The sequence below is a fragment of the Ammodytes marinus genome (assembly GCF_949987685.1).
Source record: "Ammodytes marinus genome assembly, chromosome: 9".
Lineage (NCBI taxonomy): Eukaryota > Metazoa > Chordata > Actinopteri > Uranoscopiformes > Ammodytidae > Ammodytes > Ammodytes marinus.
This window is the reverse complement of record NC_137213.1, coordinates 26,628,718-26,652,542: the sequence shown is the minus strand read 5'-3', so window position 1 is coordinate 26,652,542 and position 23,825 is coordinate 26,628,718. Positions and strand designations below refer to the sequence as shown.

At 39.4% G+C, this 23,825-nt stretch overlaps 2 protein-coding genes across 3 annotated transcripts in view; both read left to right on the top strand.

The window, feature by feature from the left end:
* Positions 1 to 5,678, top strand: part of kirrel1b (kirre like nephrin family adhesion molecule 1b) — an 81,217-nt gene extending 75,539 nt beyond the window's left edge. The window contains exons 14-15 of one of the 2 annotated variants that reach the window (XM_080034281.1): positions 775 to 849; positions 1,467 to 5,678. In XM_080034281.1, coding sequence (XP_079890407.1) covers positions 775 to 849; positions 1,467 to 2,117 — 726 coding nt within the window. In that variant the 3' untranslated portion in view covers positions 2,118 to 5,678. Of the gene's footprint in view, positions 1 to 738; positions 850 to 1,466 lie in introns of both variants that reach the window. The other variant, XM_080034280.1, reaches the window with a different exon arrangement.
* A 13,627-nt stretch (positions 5,679 to 19,305) lies between these two features.
* LOC307255445 (CD48 antigen-like) lies at positions 19,306 to 23,568 on the top strand. Its single transcript, XM_080034127.1, has 4 exons — positions 19,306 to 19,414; positions 22,245 to 22,550; positions 22,635 to 22,925; positions 23,165 to 23,568. The coding sequence occupies exons 1-4, from the start codon at positions 19,366 to 19,368 to the stop codon at positions 23,287 to 23,289; spliced, it is 771 nt and encodes a 256-aa protein (XP_079890253.1). The 5' UTR covers positions 19,306 to 19,365; the 3' UTR covers positions 23,290 to 23,568.
* The last annotated feature ends 257 nt before the right edge of the window (positions 23,569 to 23,825 follow it).

The window sequence follows — 23,825 nt, the reverse complement described above, 5'->3', positions numbered from 1 at the left end:
ATACACAGACATACACACAGGGGGCAGGACACACACACACACACACACACACACACACACACACACACACACACACATAGGGCAGGACACACACACACATGGCAGGAGAGGCACACACACACACACATACACACATGCATATTCACACTTTTAAAAATAAAAATACACACAAAAGGTCTTTCTGGAAACACGGCACGCAAAGAGCACATTCTCACACATCAGAAACACACACACACACACACATCGCATACCCACAAACACACACACCTTGACCCAAAAACGAGAAGGCGCCTACTGTACTAGACGAAAACGGAGATGAAAGTAACGTGGAAGAAGAAGAAAGAACATAAACACGCACGGATATTCCATAAATCACCTTTGTATACATACACAAACACACACAATGCAAAAACAATGGATTGTACACTCTTTTATTTCCGGTCTTGCTTACACTCTCGTTAACATTGTCTTTCATTTTTAAGAAGCGTACAACCCTGGAAGTCCTGGATTATCTAATCGACGAGACTCTTTTGGAAAAAAAATGTAAAGCTTGGGCCCCTAAAAAACATGATTTATCCACCAGCTAACCCGTTTCTCGTCTGTCCAAAGTCTCTCCTTGGGATGTAAAAAAAAAGCTGAATCTCTGTTTTGCTCTCCCCTCCCTCTCTTCCTCCTCCTTTCCTTTTTTCTCTGGCCCTCCCTCTTTCCGTGTGTGTGTTCCGTTGTTTGATGGTTTAGTTTCTGCCCTCTGTTTCCCTCTCTCCCTCCACTCAGCCCTTCAAAGACGACATGGACCTGAAGCAGGACATCCGCAGCGAGAGCGACACCCGCGAGGAGTACGAGCTCAAGGTAAGATGGACGCTCGTTTGCGAAGACATTTTTTTTCATTTCGATGTTGAAATATTTTTTTTCCTGAAGCATCTTAAACATTATATTGTGCATGCCATTTGTCATGAACTTTGTGGTCACATCCATCATCATCAAGTGTCAATTACCAATTCTTACTTGATCCTCAGATCCGGCGTTGGACTGGAGTTAAAAGCTTGGTTCTCCTTACAATTTCCCTTTTATTCACAACCTACTGTATAACCTATATGTTCTGATACTTTAGGTGTCTCTTTATTTGTCATTTTTAGAATATTCAACTATTGATGTCTGGTAAACTGAAGCTCTATCATTATTTTGTGCCTTTTTCATACACATGCACTGCATCACTCACACGTCATTACATTTTTGGACATAGCATGCGACCAACTGCACCAACATCCCCAACCGTATCAGCCTGCAACGTGACTGGCATTATACAGTGCATACAATATTAGAAGCATATACTGTAGTAGTGTGCTATAGTGTAGTGGTACAATAGGAGACACCTGACACATGAAACGTTGCCAGTTGATTATTTACATTAAGATATATTTGTAAAAATATACTGAAAAATCTAATATTCTTCCCTCTTTTCACAGGATCCCACCAACGGCTACTACAACGTCCGAGCCACCACCCACGAGGAGGCGCGTCCCCAGTCCCGGGCCATCCACTACCAGGGAGAGTTCCGCTCCCCGAACCCAAACAACAGCGGCGGACCGGTCGGAGCCACATCCGGCGGTGGTGGTGGCCCCCCCGGCGCCCCCATCGGCGGTGCAGTTCCCCCAGGCGTGGTGCCAGGCTCGCGGGCAGGCTGCTACGACCCGCGCCCCCCATCCAGGATGTCCCACAGCAACTACGCCCAGTTCAACACCTTCACCAGGCAGAACCAGCCGCCACCACCACTGCCTCCCAATCCAGTGCTCCAATCGCCAGGGGATTACCCGGGGGACTGCGGCCTGCTGGACAACACCACCCAGATAGCTTACGACAACTACGGATACCCCTCCCAGTACACCAGCTACCGCATCGGCTTTGCCCCGCCCATAGAGGAAGGGCCAGCCTATGAGATGTATCCAACGGGACAGGGGCCGGGGCCAGGGCCAGGGCCAGGACAGGGGCCCGTACCGGTACAACAGAGCCCCGAAACGGGCCTGGGGCAGTACGGAAGCTCCACTCGCTTCTCGTACTCGTCGCCGCCCTCTGACTATTCCCAAAGACACACGCAGCGGATGCAGACTCATGTTTGAGCGAGTGAGAGAGGGAGAGACACACACACACACGATCAAACACACACACACACACACACACACACAAACACACAATCACACACACACACACACTCTTTGACTTGCTTTTTGCAGCAGCAGCAGTACGTATAACGCGTGAAACAAAAACATACTTAAATATATGTTGAAAAGAAAAAAAAAGAAAATACATAAGCTAATCAGTTTTTTTCGGTTCTCCATAGCATCAAGTGCATGGAATTTGGTTCATTTTTTCTGAACCCGATAAAACATCCGCTAAAGTCGCTAGCAGCATCGCGTATGAAAAAAATTAGCAGCAATACAAACAGTAACAGCAACACACGCTCTGCAAAATTCAAACACATTTTTGCGCAGATAGACCTCTCTGATGTGTGCGGTGTGTACGCTCGGACAAAAAAAGCAACAGCGAAAGCCACAATCAAGAAGAAAGAGATGAAAAAGAGGGGAAGGACACTTGGAAGACAGGAGGAAGAAGTAAAGGAGTGCAAGGAGCTTATAGGGGACGAGCAGAGGAACAGTTTTCATTGCATTTTCTCTCCCACCCCCAGCTCTGTAAATATAAGTGCAAATGGAGATTTGGGGTTGTTCTGAAGATAGTCCTCTTGTACAAACCCATACAGTGCATCGCAGGACAGTGACATACAGATTAAACCTCTCTGTTATCCACACTTTGCTGCATTTACAGACTCTTGCATATTGCAAAAAAAACACATACACACAGATCTTCAAAGACTTATTTGTTTTGATGTTTTGCAGCAAACGGGGCAGCTTGGACTATGAACATATTTGGCACTTTTTGATCCCTTTTTCCTTACTAAAAGAACTTGCCCAGTACAGTGGCCATTGCTTATAAGAGATCTACCTTGATTTAAGTGGGACAGAGCTTCTTAAAATGGTGCAGGTGGAGAGTGCCAATGCTTATGTGCCAACACACGCAAACTATATTAAGATGTGTCTTCTTTTGTAAAAAGGGTGGACAATGAGTTGCTCTGGACAAAAGAGGTTTTTTCTATGTGCCATATACACATGAGAGGGACTGAAAGGAGTGGTAGCAAGCGTTTCTTTATGCTCATTCTCCTGCTCATCTCTCATTTTTTTTATCACCGCGACACACTTCTATAGCCGACATTTCAGCCGAGGTCAATGCTGTATATACAGTATTCGTGAAAAACGAGGTGTATGCCGGGAGAGCTTTTTTTCATTCATCAAATTGTCTGCGATTTGTAAAAAACAAAAAGATATACCTCCCCGAATCCCTCACGTGTAAAAAAAAAAAAATAAGTCTTCGTTTCTCTCACTTGCACAGTAGAATAGATTTTTTTTTCTTCATATTTGTACTGAAATGTATGGAAAAAAAAATCGCATTCAGAAAAACATTTTATAGTATTTTTATATAATGAGGAGTTGTGGACCAAAGGTTCAGCGTTTTTGGGGTGAAACTCACTTTTTAAATGTGTACGTGGCGACGTGATCGTTATTTGGAAACGTTTTGAGTTTCTTCAGCGAAATGATGGATGGTGTTTTTCAAAAAGTGGATGTTTAAAAGTAGACTTTAACATTAGAACAAAATTGATTGAAGAGCTTTGTCCCAAAATGGTAAATATCCAGCAAGGATTTTGGTGGATATCTCTGTTTTGTCTGAACCTCTTTCCTTGACTTCCAGTTGCTCTGACTGGACTTGCCTTTTTCAAAAACGTCGACGACATTCAAAATGATGGATGGAGAACGGGCGGCTATGCTGTGAACTTTGTAAAAGCAATGAGACGGTTCAAGTGTGGTCTTACATATCAAAACAAAGGTACGGATGGCTCTAGCTATATAGCTCGTATGGTACATTGTACATTTTCTGTGTAAGTATGCTGGTTCGATCACTGCAACAAGAAGATTTGGTGGTTTTGTTAATGTCCTAGATTTTTTTCCATGATATTGTGTCAGCTTTTGGTACGTGTGTTCGGCCTTTTGGTTCATAATGAACAGCGTTTGAAATGGCGTTGCTACTTGACTTTAACCTCTACTGATGCAGCTCCTGTAAAAGTCCCATGTTTGAATTTACCTCCAACAACTTACAACCAAATTCTCTCCAGCAAGTGAGAAAAAAAATCTATGTTTAGTTTTTACAAAAGGTCAAAGTCTGCAGCTGTTGGAAAAACCTGTACTTTTTTCTTTAGTTATTTTGGAGTTAGTAGTTTTGCTTACTTACCCAACAACAAAATCGGTCCAATTCAAAGTTTGAGCCATCAAATAATAAATATTCCTGGAATGCCTGGTATGCAAATATTGATTAGTTATTAAAAAAAATGTTTAAAGTCAGCCTTACTTAGTTGTATAGCTGTTTAATTTACAAAATTATTTTAGAGCAACGCCAACTGTGGATGCAACCATTGGCCCAGCATCAGTTTCAAGATATTTTATTTGACAGTTGTAGAGAACTGAAAGCTTTGCATGGCTGTATGTGACTGCTTCAGTCTGTATTCACCATGTAAAAAAAAGACAATTTTCATGTTACAAAATCATCTTTAGGGAATTTTTGCCAACTTGTAAGAAATATTTCTTCAGACCGCTCCATAAAATAATTTGTCTAATGATGTTGCTTGCCTTGTTGAACCTTGTCCTAAAAAAAAACATTTGTGTAAAGCAGCCAGGTTGGAAAAACAGTTGGCATTGTATTCCATAAAAGTTCCCATCGGTTGTAAAAATTGGTTAATGTTTGCACACTGAGCATCCTCATCTTACCATCTCATAGCTTCAACCTTTTTTTCGGTGACAATCATACGTTGTTTGAGCTGCCATAGCAGCAGCAGCATCAATCTCCACTATACACTGACCCTCTGCTTAAAACATGTTATCATTAATTTGCCTTTTTTCCAGTGTTTATTTTTAAGGAACATCAAATGATACCTCTAAGACTTGCTTTCTCATTTTATTTTCACCTCTTGTTTAAGGGCACACATATGCTTTGTCAGATTGTCAAAGTTGCGAGGGACTTTATGCAAAGAGTCAACCACTTGTATCTCCACCCTACATTTTTCTCCAGCATTTAAAAATGATTGCAGACCAGAATGCAAAGCGAAGCCAGAAAATTCCAGCGCCTCTGGAGGTAATCATTGAGTCTTTTACACTTATCAGCGGCCCTATCAACCCCCTCGTAGATACAGAATATTATGGTAATTTTGTGCTAAGAGGCCAGTAAAAATTGAATTTATTGCCCCCTACTTTTGAATAAACACTTTCAGAAAGGAAAACCGTCTACACACACACACACACACACACACACACACACACACCATTCCAGATTAGAATATCAAGATAGAACCTTGTAGCTCCAAGGTCACTTTATAAAACCATTCTAGTAGTTATGGAGAGACAGCGCGGCAGATGCGAGCGTCCTTTTACAGCCTTGGTTTCCTGCATACTATTACCTCTTTACAACCTTTTTACAGAGTTGTAGCCACACCGTATTTTGCATCGGACTTGAAATGTCGTCATGACCTTGTATAGGATGAGTAAATTTGACACTGTGGCCATCCAGGCCTACGCAGTCATTACCTCTTTAATTTTTTAAAGCCTTTTGACAGTGGGTTGGGGGGGGAGGGGGGGTCACATTTAAAGATGCCCAAAAATGCAAAACAGCAATGAGAAAAAATATTTGGTTTAGTAGGAAATTCTGGAGTTGTTTACCACTAGGTTGTTATTTCATCTTTTATCATGAGCACTTCTCACCGCGGTAGCTACTGATACACTTAACTCTGTCCCCTGTGTCATATTAACAGCCACCTATACCAGCTTTCACCATTTTATAGGTGGGGCCTGCGTTTACGAGAAAATAAAGTCACATCATACACACATAACATAGCAAACTGTCTTTTCATGAAAAAATCGCAACACGGCAAACCTTTCGCTCATATAGCTTTTTTGAAAATTGTTCTCCAAGAAAATAACATACAGAGTAGGTGTACAGCAATCTAGCTCACATTGATTAAAGTGTGTATGTTTGGGGGGGGGGAAGGGTGTTGTCTTTAGAGTATATATAGCTTCATAAGCTCATAACATCACCCTCAGTGCTCATTTATTCCTTATTTCTTTCTATGAAAATCAGTATTTTTTAGATTCCTATTTTCTTTGTATTATTTTTGTGGTGTTGCATCACCGGTGGAAAAAGTGACTGTGGTCCAAAAGTCTGTGTTTCAACTTTTGTATACAGTATTTTATTTAGTTTGCTCTGATTAATCAACCAATGGGGATGTGTGTGTGTGTGTGTGTGTGTGTCTGTGGCCAAATGGATTGCTCAGCCAGGCCACAAATAGCCAACACTTTGTCTCAACTAGGCCAGTGCCACAGTTAACTGCTCTATACCATGCTCTGCTGTGCTACACCGTCCCAGGCTAAGACTGACTCAAGTGACTCCTTGTCCTTGTGGAGACTTCAGTGATTGCCAAAAGACTGTGCAAAAAAAATTTAAATAAAATAATTGAACTGAGCAGACAAACAAATGCAGCAAACAATTTTGTTTATCGACGCATTTGTATGTAAGATCATGGGTGTGTTTGTGTGTGTCTCAAAACAAACACATGCACTGTGCACGTCCATCTGTAATTGAGCGTGTGTGTGTGTGTGTGTGTGTGTGTGTGTGTGTGTGTGTGGGTGTGTGTGGGTACACGTATTGGCAGCCTGTAACACCATTAGAAATGTGTTGGGACCACTGGACTGCAAATATCAGAGTTTGACTGATTCAACTTTTGTCAAAATGCACTTGAACATAAATCAAAGAGGACTAAATTCAGAAAGATTATAACTTCAAACCGCCTTACATAGCTGTATATTGAATTGTATCATTGTCCATTGTAAAGCTTAAAAGGCATTCCGGCTCCGTCAAATAGTTAGAAAGTCTATACATGTTTGGGAATGAATATCTTACATTTTAATTTGATTTGATTTTAAATTGCTCAAACCCTAATATGAAAGCAGGACAGCATATGAAGACAGAGTGAAGGAGACATTGTGAGGCCTTAGGACAGGAGGAAAGAGCGCAGCCTGTCTGCTCTCTGGAACAGCTGCACCAGTGAGCAGGATTAATTGATGTTCAGCTAGCGATCGTTTGGCATATGAAGACAATGATTGAGTACAGTGAGACGCATTCCATGTTGCACTTGAAAATGCTTCAAGTATGAGGTGTGCAAGCGGGTGAGAGAGGGACCTTGGAGTGGGTGTTCCAATAAGCATACTAGCATTATATATTCTCCATAATCCACTTCTTTATTTTTTTAGTGTTAACCCCTATATATATATATATATATATATATATTGTCCACGTGTGTATTATTTTCATGGTGGGTTTGGAGTACATGTTTATTTCCTTTTTATTCAAGAAAAAAAACTGTACAAAACATACAAGATACTATTCAAATGTTTCTTTATTTTAATGTTTCTCTCTATGATTTCTGTTTTTTGCTTTTTTCAGTTTCAAATTGTATGTAATTATTTTTCCACAGTATTACAGAAAAAATAAAAGAAGACACGGCTTTCATAAGAACACAGGCGAAGGACTCCTTTATTTTGCACTTATTTATAACGCTGAACTCTGTTTTACAGAGTTTTCTTTGGTTGAAATGATATTTGTATAAGATATGCTCCAGTATGAGGTTCCGTTCAGGCCATATATCAAGAATGCTTAAACACACCACATTTTATCGCACATACATGTACAAATCATGCATAAATACACCACTTTCACCATGCACACACACTTTTTAGCCGCACATACACTAGTTTTCATGAGGAAAGTTGGTATGTGTGAGGGTGTGTGCAAGCAATCTTGATAAATGGCCTAAACAGCACCTTGTGTGTGTGTGTGTGTGTGTGTGTGTGTGTGTCTGTATGCGTGTGTGATGTGGCTTGAAAATAGTTGCATTTCTTTAATTTAAAAGTTTGTACATCGCACAAACTGCTGTTGATTTGAGTCAAACTATACGAATGACTGCACTCAAACTGTTGTTATCACGCCGAGCAGCTAAAGTAGAAAATAAGTGTGTGTCTATGTACTTTATAACACAAAGGCACCGGGGCATGAAGAGTGTTTACCTGACAGTCAACATCTGCAGCCTCAGTTTTCCCCCTCATTTAAAACACATTTCAGCTCTGTCCTCCTCTTCTCTGCCTCACTGTACAATTGAATAATTTAGGAAAACTCAAATTTCAAAGGCAACTGTCTTCACTAGAATGTTGAGGTTTGAGGCCAAATAAAACTACTAAAGTTGGAGTCAGCCATTCTGGAGAACGCTTGTTGTCGAAATCACTTTTTATCAAATGAGAGAATATGTCCTCACGTTCCGCTACCCGTTGGTACTGTGTGAGTGCTGAAAAAATAAGATGCTGTTTATACACAGCCATACAACGGGTAAACAAAGGGGGCCCACCTTTGCTAGCAACATGCCTGTTTTACAGAGCCTAGGCTGTGTATTAACACTGGATTTTGTTTTCAGAGCACGTACAGTACGGACAGGTAGGCGAGCGGACAGGTAGCGGACAACAAATATTCCCCAGAATCGCTGATTACCTTTTAAAGAAGCTACGAGTAACATTTAAATATCTTTTAAACAGCCTCATGTTTCCTCTTATAATCATAAATTACCTTGAACAGCAAACGAGACCATCTGTGCAAAGATTGACGTTTTTATATAGTTTTTATTACTTCGCGCGTATTGGTCACAGATTTCAGTGTGGCGCAGCAACGCGATTTGAGAAGCCTATCCCTCCAGGTGAGGGAAGGGGAGCGGGAGCCTTGTTTGAGACAGTTAATTGTCGTCATAATGACTGATAACGGGGCTGAACCATCAAAGAAAAAAAAGAGAATGCAATGAAGAAAAGCTAAAAGGGAGAGTGATAGACGGGCGGGAGGAGGACGTTGCCAAGCAACGTGTAAACAATTTCACGGGAGCGAAATAGACTGCAGTGTTTACTCCTAAATGAATGAGCGGACGGTACTAAAACAAAGATTACTTTGCTTCACCATCATCAGATGACCATTATTCATCTGAAATAGTCATTATTTACAACAACATAAACACATTACCTCATCGTGATCCATACTAACTGCCGTCTCTCGTTCATTCGCTTTCTGTGAGGACACGTAATCTTTCAGCTCCGTGAGAGTAGTTAGGTGACACTGCTGCATCAACTCATTGCAATCAGGTGTGTGTAGCACTGACTGGCATTAGTTGCAGTGTCACTAACCACTCTCACGGAGCCAAAAAGAGTCCGGTGCCCCCACACTTTCAACACACGGACATGCACTATATTGCGCCCTTCTCAGTTGTCACTCGCACGCCTGGCATGAGCTAGAAAACAGCTTTACGACAGCGGGCGTTGTAAAAATACCGCTTTTGACCAAAGGGGCCGCCAACGGACAAAGTTACTCATAGTGGCTTTAAGTTTGAAGGAAAACTGCCAAAATTTGAGCCAACAAATTCTCCTTTGTTGAGATGACTCATCATTCATATTATGTAGCGTAACTTCAAGTTTTGAGTTCTCTCCTCATTTCACCTTTTCTCTGTTCTGTCGGGCTGTCACTCGTCAATCTGTTGCTCAACTATTCTTCTAACCACTTGTTTCTATTGTCCGTTTTCCTATATTCCTTCCTGCACCTCCACCTCCACCAGTATTGTCCTCTGACGCCTGAGGTTGTCAAATCTTTTCACTTCACTGCAACTTTGTTCTGCCTTTTTCCTTCTCTCCTCTGCCCCTCTTGTCTCTCCTCGTTTCAGATTTTGCAGCAGCTTTTGACAGCTCCACTCTTTCTCCTCTCTGACCTTCTTGTCCTCCTCCTCCACCTCTTTTTCCCTCCTTTCCCCTTCTCTGTTCCCCCATTTTTCCTCTCCTTCATTTAGGACAAAGGGCGGCTGTGGCTAAGCAGGTAGACAAAACATTGAACCCCATGGTTAGCCTGCACCCTGTGTGGTAACTATGCAGCAACAATCAGTTTGTGTGTGTGTGTGTATGTGTGTGCGTGTGTGTGCTTGTGTGTGTGTGTGTGTGTGTGTGTGTGTGTGCGTGGTGCGTGTATGTGTGCGTGCGTGTGTGTGTGTGTGTGTGTGTGTGTGTGTGTGTGTGTGTGTGTGTGTGTGTGTGTGCGTGTGTGTGTGTGTCTGTGCGCTTGTATATGTCTGTGTGTGTGTGATTCTCTCTGCCTCTCTCCTCCTGCACTCATTTGAGGAATAATGTCTGGAATAACCTTCAGCACTGCACTCCAGACACTCCAGTGGACTCTCTCTCTCTCTCTCTCTCTCTCTCTCTCTCTCTCTCTCTCTCTCTCTCTCTCTCTCTCTCTCTCCCTCTCTCTCTCTCTCTCCCTACCACCACTTCCATTTATATCCTCTTGTTCACGTTTGTGGCAGCCTGCTGTATAGGCTATGGGATTATGGCCCCTCTCTCACGCTTGGCACGGACCCCAAGCGCCCGAGATATATGATCATATTAGCGGGAGAGTGATGTCAGGCATTCCAAGACGTTTGTCCTTCGCGCACCCTCTGTCCCCTCCGCAGATGATGTCACTGGCTTTGTGTCTGGAAGGCAGAGAAGTTATCAAGTGGGCCGTTGGTGCGGGCTGTTTTGCTTTCGTTTTTTTTCTTTGGATACTGGCGCCATCTTGTGGTGGGAGAGCAGTATTGAGCAGATGAGACGAACAGGGGAGGGAAGTGAATTAGGATGGAGGAGGCAATCATTTATTAGCGAGCGAGAGGATAATGAGCTCATAATAAATGTCCTTGGTGTGACCGTACTGATGCGATGCGTTCAGGGACAGAAGCAAAGAGATGGACACTTTGGAAATGACTTGATTACAAATCAGGGTTTGAGCTAAATGACTGTTTGGAGCATGTTGCCAATGACAGGATTTATGGATGAAAGTTGCTGATAGTGGATATTTCATGTGAATAATTATTATCTTTTAAGGTGAGATACGGCAGGCACTGATACATTTTGAGATTTTTGTCTTTTTCGCTTCCACATCATAAATAAAAGGTAAAACATTTACATTTAAGTAATTATTCTACTATATCTTTAGTTTAGTTTAGTTTAGTTTATTTGTTTATAGTTTTGTGGACAGTCCCCTTTGAGAAGGAGCAGCTTTAGCCTATTTGGCTAATTTCCAGCTGTAGTCCCCGGCCAGTTGTCAGTAGGCAACCTACCTACAATACATAACAGTAAAAAATTTAAAAAAAATACATTACATTTATAATTACAGCAGGCCTGAGCAAGAAGGGGAAAAAGACAAACAAACATATTGCACACAGTTGGAGCAGGAACAAACAGGCAAGCACAGATGATGGCAAATATATCAAGGCAGTTCATGCAACAACAACACAAATACAAATAGGACATAGATCACATCGAAAGCACATAGGGCAGAACATGCAGGCAGGTAGCAGAGATGGAGCGGCAGCAACAATGACACATCAAACACACACATCACGTCTGACAGAAATTAATGTGTGCAGTTATAGTTGTCGGACAGCCATGTTTTAAGATGTGCTGTAAAGGTGGAATATGTATGTATTTCATTGATAGTGGTAGGCAGTGAATTCCAATTTTGTATTGCCCTAACAGAAAATGATTGTTGACCAAATGTGCTTTTTCTAAATGGGATTAGAAGGTGTGTTTGTATATTTCTCTTTTACAAGCATTTTATATGGCCATTATTAAGGCAAATTACAATAATATAGGTATGAACTCATGGATTGAGCTACATTTTGAAAGAATATGTTCAAGTTCAAAATGTTACCCTATTCACCTGCAGCGTCTTGCCTTGACTAAACAATTTTTACAACGAAAATATAGTTAGGCCTTTATATTTATAACCATATATCATATACAAAGTCAGTGTTTTAACCCTGTTAAACTGAATTTAAAATAAGGAAAGAAAAGTGTACAAAAAGAGAAAACCAGAGAATTTCAAGAGTGAAATTTGATCAAAACAACACATTATAAACAATCCAAGCTGTATAGTTTTTATAGAAAAACCAGTATGTTATTGATCATTTATACAATTATTCCACTCTATTGAATCATTTAGTCTCATTTGGATCAACGTGTATTTTATAAGAGTGGTCTGGGTCCAAGAAAAATTCACAGTGAGACAGTCACACAAAAACAGCCTGCAGCACCAAGAACAAGAATAAGGCCGGAGACAACCAACAATCAAATGACAAACACTAAATCTAAAAAATTACACAAGTTATGAAAAAATATCCTCAGGGGGAAATGGAAGGAACATAGCTTCAGGGCAGTCGGCAGTTTACCATAAATATTTAATCACACAGGCTGCCTCACAAAACAAGCAGGAAACCACTGCAGACAAACATATTTGTCTTTAGCCCAATACATAATGGATACATGGTGGATAAATGGTTTAGAAAAGCGTTTTAATGAAAGTGTTAAAATGTAGGTCATTAGACATGGGTCACTGAATTACACATAACAAAGGTAATTAAAAACAGGAATGAGGTAGGTATAGAGAGAGGAGCCTTCAGCACTGTTTATTCAGAATCCTCCGATAATTAGCAAAAACAAAGAATTATAAAATACATGGCCAGGCAAAAAAATTAAATAAAAGCGAGCTGCTTAATTTTTATTAACACCATTTTTTCTTACTCTTTCTACAATGTGTTCAGTTTTTCAATATACTGAAAAACTCACAGGCCGCACAGACTTCTCTAAAAGCATAATTTACAGAGAAAATCGCCAAATACTGTAGTTTACAATGCCCCCTAAATGCATCACTGGCGCATGCACAGCAGACAGCCGATGACATGACAGCAGAGCGAAACTATGAACTCAACTAAATAGTAGTTTGTTGATGAAGAAAATTATATTGATAAGATAACCAATGTAAAAAACTGCATTTAAGACACTTGTGAGAAACTACTAATGGTTCGGGAGAAATCTTCTGGGGAAAGCTCCGAAAGCCGAGTAAATAGATGGGTTATCCTGGTGAGTTAACTGCTCTTGGTTAGCTAATTAGCACTGGGTTAGCCGCTTAGCATTACCTTGTTGTTTCTAAAATAAGTAATTGTGCGTTAAATTGCCTGAGATATGTGTGTGAAACTTAAAAACCAGTCAGGATATAATGTGTTTGTGACGTGAACTTAATACTCCCGATGGTGTTAACTGTTAAGCCATTTAGCATCGAAAATGAATGTGTGTATTGCTGCCTTGAAGGCTAATTTGCACGTGCAGCTGCGTTTTGTGCCTTGTTAATGGCCATGGCCCTGTGTTAGCTACAGCCAATATGTGCAGTATGTTAGAACATGGTTAAACTAATTTACTAATTTATGTGTGGAGAAATAAACAAAAGGGTTGATAAATGCATTCAATGAGGTTCATGTTTAAAAAAAGAGGTAAAAGGCTACATGAAATGAATATGCTATTTGCAAAGTTTATTCTTAAAGTGTACTTTTAAAATATTATTATTTAAGTTTAATGCAATGGACAGTGAAAAAAAAGCATTCAGACTGTTTAATAACTGCGCTGCACACTTTTGTCCAGGCTGGTTTTTGGAGGGACGAACTGTTGTGGACTGATTCTACTGCTTTCACCATCATCCCTGTTCCTGGATGCCATCATCTCTCATCGGACATCTGTTGCCTGCATGAACATTGTGCTCAAATCCAGGCTGTGGTAGGAATTAAGGAACCAAATTTAGGGTTATTTTATTTTACTAGTACTTAGGTTTTTCTTCCGGTTTTTCTTTTGGTGCTTGTGCCCGAGACAAACAAAACAGACTTAACTCTTTTTATATAGAAGTCCAAGTCTGACAAAAATTTACTAAACCGTTAATAAGGTATATTTTAAAGGTAAACACTGTTAAAGGTACAGTTGGAAGGAACTAAGGATTTTCTTAAGCGCTGATCATTTTGTGTTTTTCTAGTCCCATGTGGGATACATTTTTGTTTATTTGAAGTACTTAGTGCAGCTAAGGTACAGTTTTTTTTCTTCACTTTTTGGTTTATTATTCTAGGTCAATATTTGTATTGTTTTATTCTCTCAAGTCGTGGTCACGTCTTTGTTGTGTGGGTTGGAGGTCTCATTAATCTTACGGTGTATTAAGCTACAATAAGTAACCTGATACAAACTTAGATATAGAATTTTAGCACAGATACCCCACCTCCAGGGGTCACCAGAAGGTGGCAATTTTTTTTTTTAAACCTTCATTGTAGGTCATTCATAAATAACTATGTGGTAGTTACTAAAACATTTTTTTTTTACTCTTTAGTAGGTAATCCATAACCATTTAGTTACTAAAAAAAACTGGAAGAGTATAAGGGCCACAGGGAGAAAGGTCCCAAAGCACTGTGGCATATGGACTCGTATGATAAGCTGAAGCCATACTCCATTAGCATCAATGGCTGTATTGATGGTTTTAGTCGCTGTGTAATGTGGATGGAGGCCTACAAAACAAATAACGATTCCAAAGTAATAGCAGACTACTTAATCACATCCATTGCGCGCTTGGATGGATGCCCAGAGCGACTGCGCGCTGACCAGCAGTTTGAATCTTGGTGGGGAATCCTGAGATAACAAAGTGCTCAGTTTTGGATCAACGTTTTTCAAACTCTCCAGGATGGTACTTTTCCGGGGATTTCTTGGATAAAAGCCTAATCGAATTCTGCTTCATGATCCTTGTTCAGGTAAGCCCGAAATTCATTATCTTGGTACTCCTGTCTTCTTCATTCACCTGCACTGCTTTAAACATAAAATCATATGCAAGTAATCTTTCAGTTTCAAAATAAAGCGACACATCTCTCTCTCTCTCTCTCTCTCTCTCTCTCTCTCTCTCTCTCTCTCTCTCTCTCTCTCTCTCCTAAAACGAAAATACAACTACATCTCTCTCATATTTACAATGCAACTTAGAGAGTGACATTAACGCCTTTGATCCTGTTTGGGCACATTCTGAGATGCACTTGCATACATAGTAATGAATAACTATGCAGTAGTTACTACATTTAAAATAAAAAAACGATGTAGAAGGTAATGCACAACTACGTAGTAGTTACTAAAAAAACTATGTAGTAGGTAATGCATGACTATGTAGTAGTTACTACAAGTTTGTGTACTTATTGTAAAGTGTTTATTTATCAGTTGTAGACAGAAACATGCAGTACTTGAAAATATTAAGCTCTTAACCCACTTTTAAAGTCAAATCAATCAAAAGTGTATTTATATAGCATTTTTAAAACCACTTTTGACCAAAGTGCTGTATTATATCTGCAAAGCCACTGGAACGATTTAGACTTAACATTGATGAATAATTAATTTTGGCACCAAAAAAATAGAATTTCAAGATGCCGTAGTTAATAACTCAAACTTTTAATTACCTCAACTCTTACACAAGTCAAATTAACACTGAACTTTCAGACATACACACATAAATCTCTCTGAACAGCTTTTAATCTATGATCCAGATATGAAACTATGTTCCTGGAAACCAGACATCAGAATTCAAGGGGTAATGTATTTTAACACGGCCCTCTATAGTCAAATAAAATATCAAACTATGAAAATATTAGCATTATAGTTTTAATGATTTTTCCCCAGCACGCACACTGTATGGACAGGTAATGGATCGTGAGGAGATATTCACTGATTTTGACAAAATGCATCAAATAGCGAGTGATAGAGAGCTGATAACACAGCGTGGGAACGTTTACACTTTACTGCATGTTCTCATCTGAAAAAAGAAGAGGTGTTAAGTATAGATCCATGAGGGCAGTGGTGATCATCGCGACCAAACTGAACTGTTAAAGTGAAGCAAACCCCAAGGTCATACAGAACACAGTAAAAAATTCTAGTATTTCGAAGTTTGTATGTGGTTTATTGAGAAGTTTATGTTTATGGAACTTCATGTGGCTTTAACAGGAAAAACCCATCCGTGACCAGATAACCCTGTGGTGTGCATGATAGAACAAAATAAGACACACACATTATAGCAACGTTTAGTCAGACAGCGCAACAGGACAGAGAGACTCTACACCATGTCTATCTGTGTGATACTGTGGCTGCTGGTCTGCATGGAAACAACAGGTAGGATACAAATATAATTAAAAAAATGTTTGAACAGATAAGTGATTTATTGTGATTAATAAACTGGGAACCATTTTATCTGAATATTAACACATACCTGTGCTATCTGATGGAATGTGCAATTTGACCAGAGCAGTCAGGGAGAGAAGAAGAATGAGTCTTCCTTTTTTATGTATCTTGCAAAAAATAAACCAAATTATCACATATCTAAGAATCAAATCTTTAGTTTCTGAGAATTTAATTATTCTAAAGGAATAGTTCAACATATTGAGTATTTAGCTTTTTGCTCTCTGGCTAAAGTAAAAGGCAACAGAAACCATTCCTGTAACTGTGCGGTCATTTTTATTGAAGAACGTTTAGTTACAGAATGTTGTAAAGTTTATCTTTTGACTGTCTCCCCTTGACAGACAGCTAACTTGGATGAGCCACCTATGCCCATTTCTATATAAAAGCATCGAGGGGCACTCGTGGTGTAATGGTTAGAGTGTGAACCATAGAGGCTCAACCCTCCTCGCAGCGAACTTGGGTCGTTCTCTGCATGTCATCCCCCTCTCTACCTCATTTCATCTCTGTCCCTCCACTTTGTCCGTTAGAGCATGAAAAATACCAGAAGAAATCCTTAAAAAAAATCCATGCACAGTTTCAGGAACGTGTCTGTCACCTTTTCTTTAGCCAGAGGGTGAGCTGAAAAGCTTGAAATAAAAACTGTTGAACTATTCCTTTAACCCTCCTAAAAAGAATATCTGGATAATGTTCATTTAATCTGATCGTCATAAGGCTTCAAGAGATTCTTATCATTTTTATTTAACTTTATACATAGAGACACAGACCACAAGCCTATATAAATATGTATAAATATATATTCACTTTTAGTATTGACTAATATGTTTTATGTTTCTACAGGCTCCGGTGCTGTGACTCGTGTGTTTGTGCAGAAGGGAAAGGATCTGCATCTGGACTTCACAAAGGCTGTTGTTCTTGGGAAAGGGGATTTTGTCAGGTGGAATAATAAAGAGGGTGAAGCTTTAGTGAGATTTTTTAGTGATGACGATCCAATAGTGGCCGATAATTACCGTGGAAGGATAAAGTTTACTGGGAAAAATTACTCTGTGATATTGAAGAATCTTCGAGAGGCCGACAGTGGAGTTTATACTGCCAACGTTTTTGGTACAACAAAAAAAATAGCTGAATACAACGTCACAGTGCAAAGTAGGTATGTTAACATTTCACACTAATAGCCAGTATCTGCAATTTTTCAAAGACTCTTCACACCTGTCTTGTTCCTTCCCAGATCGCGTGTCTCCAGTCAAACTGAGAGTGAACTCCAGAAGTGTCTCCACCAGCCCAGACTCCTGTAACCTCACTGTGACCTGCAGTGCAAAGGATTCTCACATCAACAGAACTTTCAAACGCCAAAACCAAACCTTCAGTCAGGAGGGAGGAGAGCCATCGCAGGTCACACCCTCTGGAGCTTCTCTCAGTGTTTACCTGGAGAACGGCCTGATCATCTGTAACCATAGCAACCAGGTCAGCTGGACCAAAGCTAATGTAACGATTGAACATCTCTGCCTCCAAGACGATGGTAAGACCGACAGACAGAACAACTTCCTGATAATTATAATGCTTGGAGTGCATGAGTATTTCTTCTTTACCAACAGGTGTTATACATAACAGTTATTAGCTCAGAACTCGACTAAACCAACCTTTTGGGTTGTAGGGGTGAAATTAAAAATAGACATTTGATAAATCTATCATTTATAATCTTTGTAATAAATCAGTTAAGTGGCGATCCTGACATGTTTCTATTTGAAAATGCCATTCTATTCTACTTTGAAACATAGTTATTATAATACTTCCAACAAAGTATAGTGAGGAATAACTGATTTGTCGTAGTGTGAATCAGTTCTGTTGTTAAATCGACTTGTTTTGTTTTGTTCCAGGTTCTGCTGGAATCTCTGTGTGTCTGGTGAAGACAGTGGTGCTCTCTGTCGGCCTGATCGTCATGGTGACAGCCGTCATCAGTGTTCACCTCATGGAGAAGCTCAAGAAGCAAGACTAAACAAATCCTGCGTTTCAAATCGCATACTTTTTCCTTTCCACGATACTTCAGCTATGCTTAAAAAGTATGTACTTGATGCAATATGCATACAACTGGGAAAATACTATTTAATTATAACAGTGCACCTTTAAGTTTGACGCTTCTTTAGTCTGTGGTTGTTCTCTCTCTGTTGCTCTGTCACATAACTTCCTCTGTGCAAAGGATTGTGGGTAAGAACAGCCACAAATGTATGCTGGTTTGCACACTGCAAAATTAGACCGAATGTATAGGACGTCTCTGTATTTTTCTGGTATACTAAAAAGCATTCTTCCATGGGTATTGGAAATAGCTTTCTACCAACCTATCTCACTTATATTACACACTCTTCGTTAAAGGTCTCACTTTTTAATGTTTGTTTAATATTAAAGAGTGACGTAGAAAGAGACAATAGCACAGTGTGGGAACATTGACAGTTTACTGCATGTCATCTTAAAATGCAAGAGCTTCTAAAATTAGATCTTTGAGAAAAAGGAAGTGGGTATTATTGTTAGTGAGCCACCAAACTGAGCTCAAGTTTTAGAGTGAAGCAAAACCAAAACTCATACAACACACAGTACAAAGTACAGTATTTCAGTATTACAGAATTGTTTTATGTGGTTTATTGGTACAATTGTAATGTAAATAAAAGGCTCTATCTTTTGTTTAATCATGTTTTTTCTGCCAGCCATCTTTTGAACCAGAAGCCAAGTAAAATAAAATAAAAAGTATATTTAAGAGAACCCAGGTGGAAAACGTGTTTGCAAAAATACAAAAAGTTCCTCCTTAATAAATTGATATAAATATGATGGTAATATTAATTCAGAGCCCACGTGATTTGGTTAAACAGTAAAATAGTGGAACTACCTATCAACAGATCTTGAGCAGATCTTAGAGAGAAGTTTATGTTTGCGGAACTCTATGTGGCTTTAACAGGAAAAACCCATCCGTGACCAGACAACCCTGTGGTGTGCATGATAGAATTGAGTTTTTAGCTTTTTGAGGTGTGCATGAAAGAACAAAATAAGACACACACATTATAACAGCATTTAGTCAGGCAGCCGGACGGAGAGATTCTACACCATGTCTATCTTTGTGATACTGTGGCTGCTGGTCTGCATGGAAACACCAGGTAGGATACAAATAGAATTAAACAAATGGTTTAACAGATAAAGTGATTTATTGTGATGAATAAACTTGGAACCATTTTATCTGAATATTAACACATACCTGTGCTACTTGATGGAATGTGACATTTTAACAGAGCAGTCGGGGAGAGAAGAATAATGAGTCTTCCTTGTTTATGTATCTTGCAAAAAATAAACCAAATTATCACGTATCTAAGAATCGAATCTTCATATTCCGAGAATTTAATTATTTTAAAGGAATAGTTCAACGTATTGAGTTTTTAGCTTTTTGCCTGACTCTCCTGCTCTAGAAAAAGGCAACAGATGCCAGTCCTGTAACTGTGCAGGCACTCTGCATGTCATCGCCCTCTCTTCCGCATTTCATCTCTGTCTCTCCACCCTGTCAATTAAACCATGAAAAATGCCAGAAAAAAATAATTTTAAATAAAAAATCCACACCCAGTTACAGAACCAGCTTCTGTCACCTTTTCTTTAGCCGGAGGGTGAGGTGAAAAGCTCAAAATAACCCTCCAGTTGTGTGACAGTCAAAAAAATTCTCTGTATAGTGTTCATTGAATCTGATCGTCATAAGGCTTCAAGACACAAAAGAGATTATTATGATTTTCATTGAACTTTTTATATATATATATATATATATATATATATATATATATATGTATATATATATTAACTTTTAGTATTGACTAATTTGTTTGGTGTTTCCACAGGCTCTAGTGCTGTGACTCGTGTGTTGAAGGGAAAGGATCTGCATTTGAACGTCACAGAAGCTTTTATTCTTGAGGAAGGGGATTCTGTTAGATGAAATAATAAAGAGGGTGTAGCTATAGTGAGATTTTTTACTGATGGAGATCGAATAGTATCCGATAATTACAGAGGAAGGATTACGTTTACTGGGGAAAATTACTCTGTGACATTGAAGAATCTTCGAGAGGCCGACAGTGGAGTTTATACTGCCAACGTTTTTGGTACAACAAAAAAACTAGCTGAATACAACGTCACAGTGCAAAGTAGGTTTGTTAACATTTCAGACTAATGGCCAGTATCAGCTGCCATGTTTGTTAATCTCTTCACACCTGTGTTGTCCCTGCCCAGATCGCGTGTCTCCAGTCAAACTACTACTATAACTACCGTCATGTATGAGAGACCTTTGCCCATTTCTATATCAAAAATGGACGCACAGTTACAGAAACGGTTTTTATTGCCTTTTTCTTGAGCCAGAGTCAGAGAGGCAAACATCTGAAAATTAAAAATCTTGAACTATTCCTTTTGAAAGAAAGCGATCAACTGGTGCTTTTATAAAACATTGAAGAAGCTGAAATTTGGCGAGAGAAAGTGCCCCAGGACAGAATGGAAAGACTGTAATATGAACAATAAAAATAAAATCATATTTAAACATCTTCAAGTTCAAGTCTAAATTTGAGTTCAAATTTGTATATAGCACATTTAAAACCGACCATAGTTGACCAAAGGGCTTTACAGTTGAAATAATAAAAAGGAAAAAAAAATATAGCCTATAGGGGAGAACGGGGTAAATTGTCACACGGGTTGGTTGTCACAATCGTTATATCTCGGAACCAGAAGGCGCTGTCTGTGAAATTGTGGTATGTAAATATCCACAATTGGGGTCAGAGGTCACCTACATAGTCTTCCTTGGAGTTAGACTGCTGAATTTGAGGTGAGAGGACTGTTTGTGTTTTTCATGTCAAATTGAAAATATTTAGCTCCTCAGTATTTTTCTTCTAGGCTTTTACACAATGGGTTTATAACAAAACACTTGTTACCCATAAAAAGTGTGAAGGGTAAACTATAGTTTAGATTGTGGTTAGCAAGCTAATTAGTTGTCAGATGGTTGTTGGCCTTGATGCTAGCAATAAATTCAAGTTGGGGTTGGTTGTCACATTTTTTGGGGGGTTGGTTGTCACTTTATTTTTTTTAATTTTTTTTATTTAACCTTTATTTTTCCAGATAAAACATTAAGAACAGTTTCTTATTTACAATATTGATCTGGTCCAAGAGGCCCCACTAGGAGTAAAGGTACAAATAACAAATACACAAGCATGACTCACTTAGACAAATATATCCAAAGGCTGCAGCCAGAAAAGGAACACAATAACGAAAGAAATTGTCAAGCTGTGTCCTCACTGACACCCCAGAGAAGGAGAGAATAGAGCAGGAAAAGGCAGCTAGCATGTAAAAGAAAAAAGGGCAACAAAATCAAAACAACCCAGTGCATCCCAAACTAGACCAGCTGCCAAGGCTACAGTAAGTTATGTAGGCCTATTTGTCAACTTGACAATGCAATTACAGGTTCAAATTTTGTTCTGCTTTCTCGTCTTCTTTTTAAGATGATTCCCATTAAGATAACATTGTGACAAACAACCCCATAGTGTGTGACAACCGACCCCTTGACGGGGTTGGTTGTCACAATGTGTAAGGGTGTCTTTGATGATTAATTTCTTCTTTATTACAATAAGATAGAAAAAGTAAGGGGTACACATTTCAAGCCAAAACCTTAAGCTTCAATTTAATGTAGGAATGACTATTGAAAGATGTTTAGGTGATGAGCAATTCTCACTAGAGTAAAAAGTGTGCCTACTTACCCCGTTCTACCCTATATATCCTAGGATAAGCTCCTCTCAGCCGAGCTGTGTCATGAGTTAATGTCAAACAAGTCAAAAAGACATTTTTCCAACACTTGATGAGTACTAAATAATTTTGAGCTGATGATTCAACATGTTAGAAATGTACTTGAAGTATAGAAAAATTCAGTTTTGACGAAATAACCATATTTGTTTGTGTTTATTGTATTTACAGGCTCCAGTGCTGTGACTCGTGTGTTTGTGCAGAAGGGAAAGGATCTGCATCTGAACGTCACAGTGGCTGTTGCTCTTGGGAAAAGGGATTCTGTTAGGTGGAATAATAAACATGACTTAGCTATAGTGATATTTTATACTGATGAGCGAGAAGTGTCCGATAATTACAGTGGAAGGATTATGTTTACTGGGATAAATTACTCCATGACATTGAAGAATCTACAAGAGGCCGACAGTGGAGTTTATACTGCAGAATTTACAGCTCCCCAAAAAAGAAGATTAGCTGAATACAACGTCACAGTGCAAGGTAGGTTTGTTAACATTCACACTAATAGCGAATATCTGCTGCCATGTTTCGAATACTCTTCACACCGCTCTTGTCCCTGTTCAGATCCAGTGTCTCCAGTTAAACTGAGAGTGAACTCCAGAAGTGTCTCCACCAGCCCAGACTCCTGTAACCTCACTGTGACCTGCAGTGCAAAGGATTCTCACGTCAACAGAACTTTCACACGCGACGACCAAACCTTCAGTCAGGAGGGAGGAGAGCCATCGCAGGTCACACCCTCTGGAGCTTCTCTCAGTGTTTACCTGAAGAACGGCCTGATCATCTGTAACCATAGCAACCAGGTCAGCTGGATCAGAGCTAATGAAACGATTGAACATCTCTGCCTCCAAGACGATGGTAAGATTGAAAGGCAGAACAACTTCCTGATAATTATAATGCAGTTCGGAGTATATGAGTATTTCTTCTTTACCAAAAAGTTTTATACATACCAGTTATAAGTTCAGAACTCTTGCCATTCTTTTCTACTTTGAAACAAAGTAATTATAATACTTCCAACAAACTATATTGAGGAATAACTGATGTGTCGCAGTGTGAATCAGTTCTGTTGTTAAATCAACTTGTTTTGTTTTGTTCAGTTCCAGGTTCCGCTGGAATCTCTGTGTGTCTGGTGAAGACAGTGGTGCTCTCTGTCGGCCTGATCGTCATGGTGACAGCCGTCATCAGTGTTCACCTCATGGAGAAGCTCAAGAAGCAAGACTAAACAAATCCTGCGTAATTCTTTTTACCAAACTTCATACTGCAGCTTTGCTTAAATAGTATGTATTGGCCATGCAGTATGCAAACTATTGGGTCATTCTATTGCATCTTAACATTGCGCCTTGAAGTTAGACCCTGTTGCTTTTTTAGTCTGTGGTTTTTCTCACTGTGGGCACTGTGCATCCGTTTACTTTATGCTAGTCTACTGATCGACATTTGGTGGCAGTATAGCACACCAAGAAATATGGCATTGTACAAACTGAAAAGGAAGTAGGATATAGGAAGTAGGAGACTGCAAGTGAGTAAACAAGGAAATGTCCAACACTTGTGTAAGGCCTCAAAGATATGCAATGTAAATACAGGCTTTTATTTTTTTCACAAAAAACTCCACAGGGCACCCTTTCATACAAATGTTGATTGATTGATTAAACCCAACAAGTACTGTGCTCTCTTTGTGAATAACATAATTGTACACATGTTTTAGGAGGATGTACTGTATGTTCAAAAGAAATATAAATGTATTTGTATGCAAGATATAAC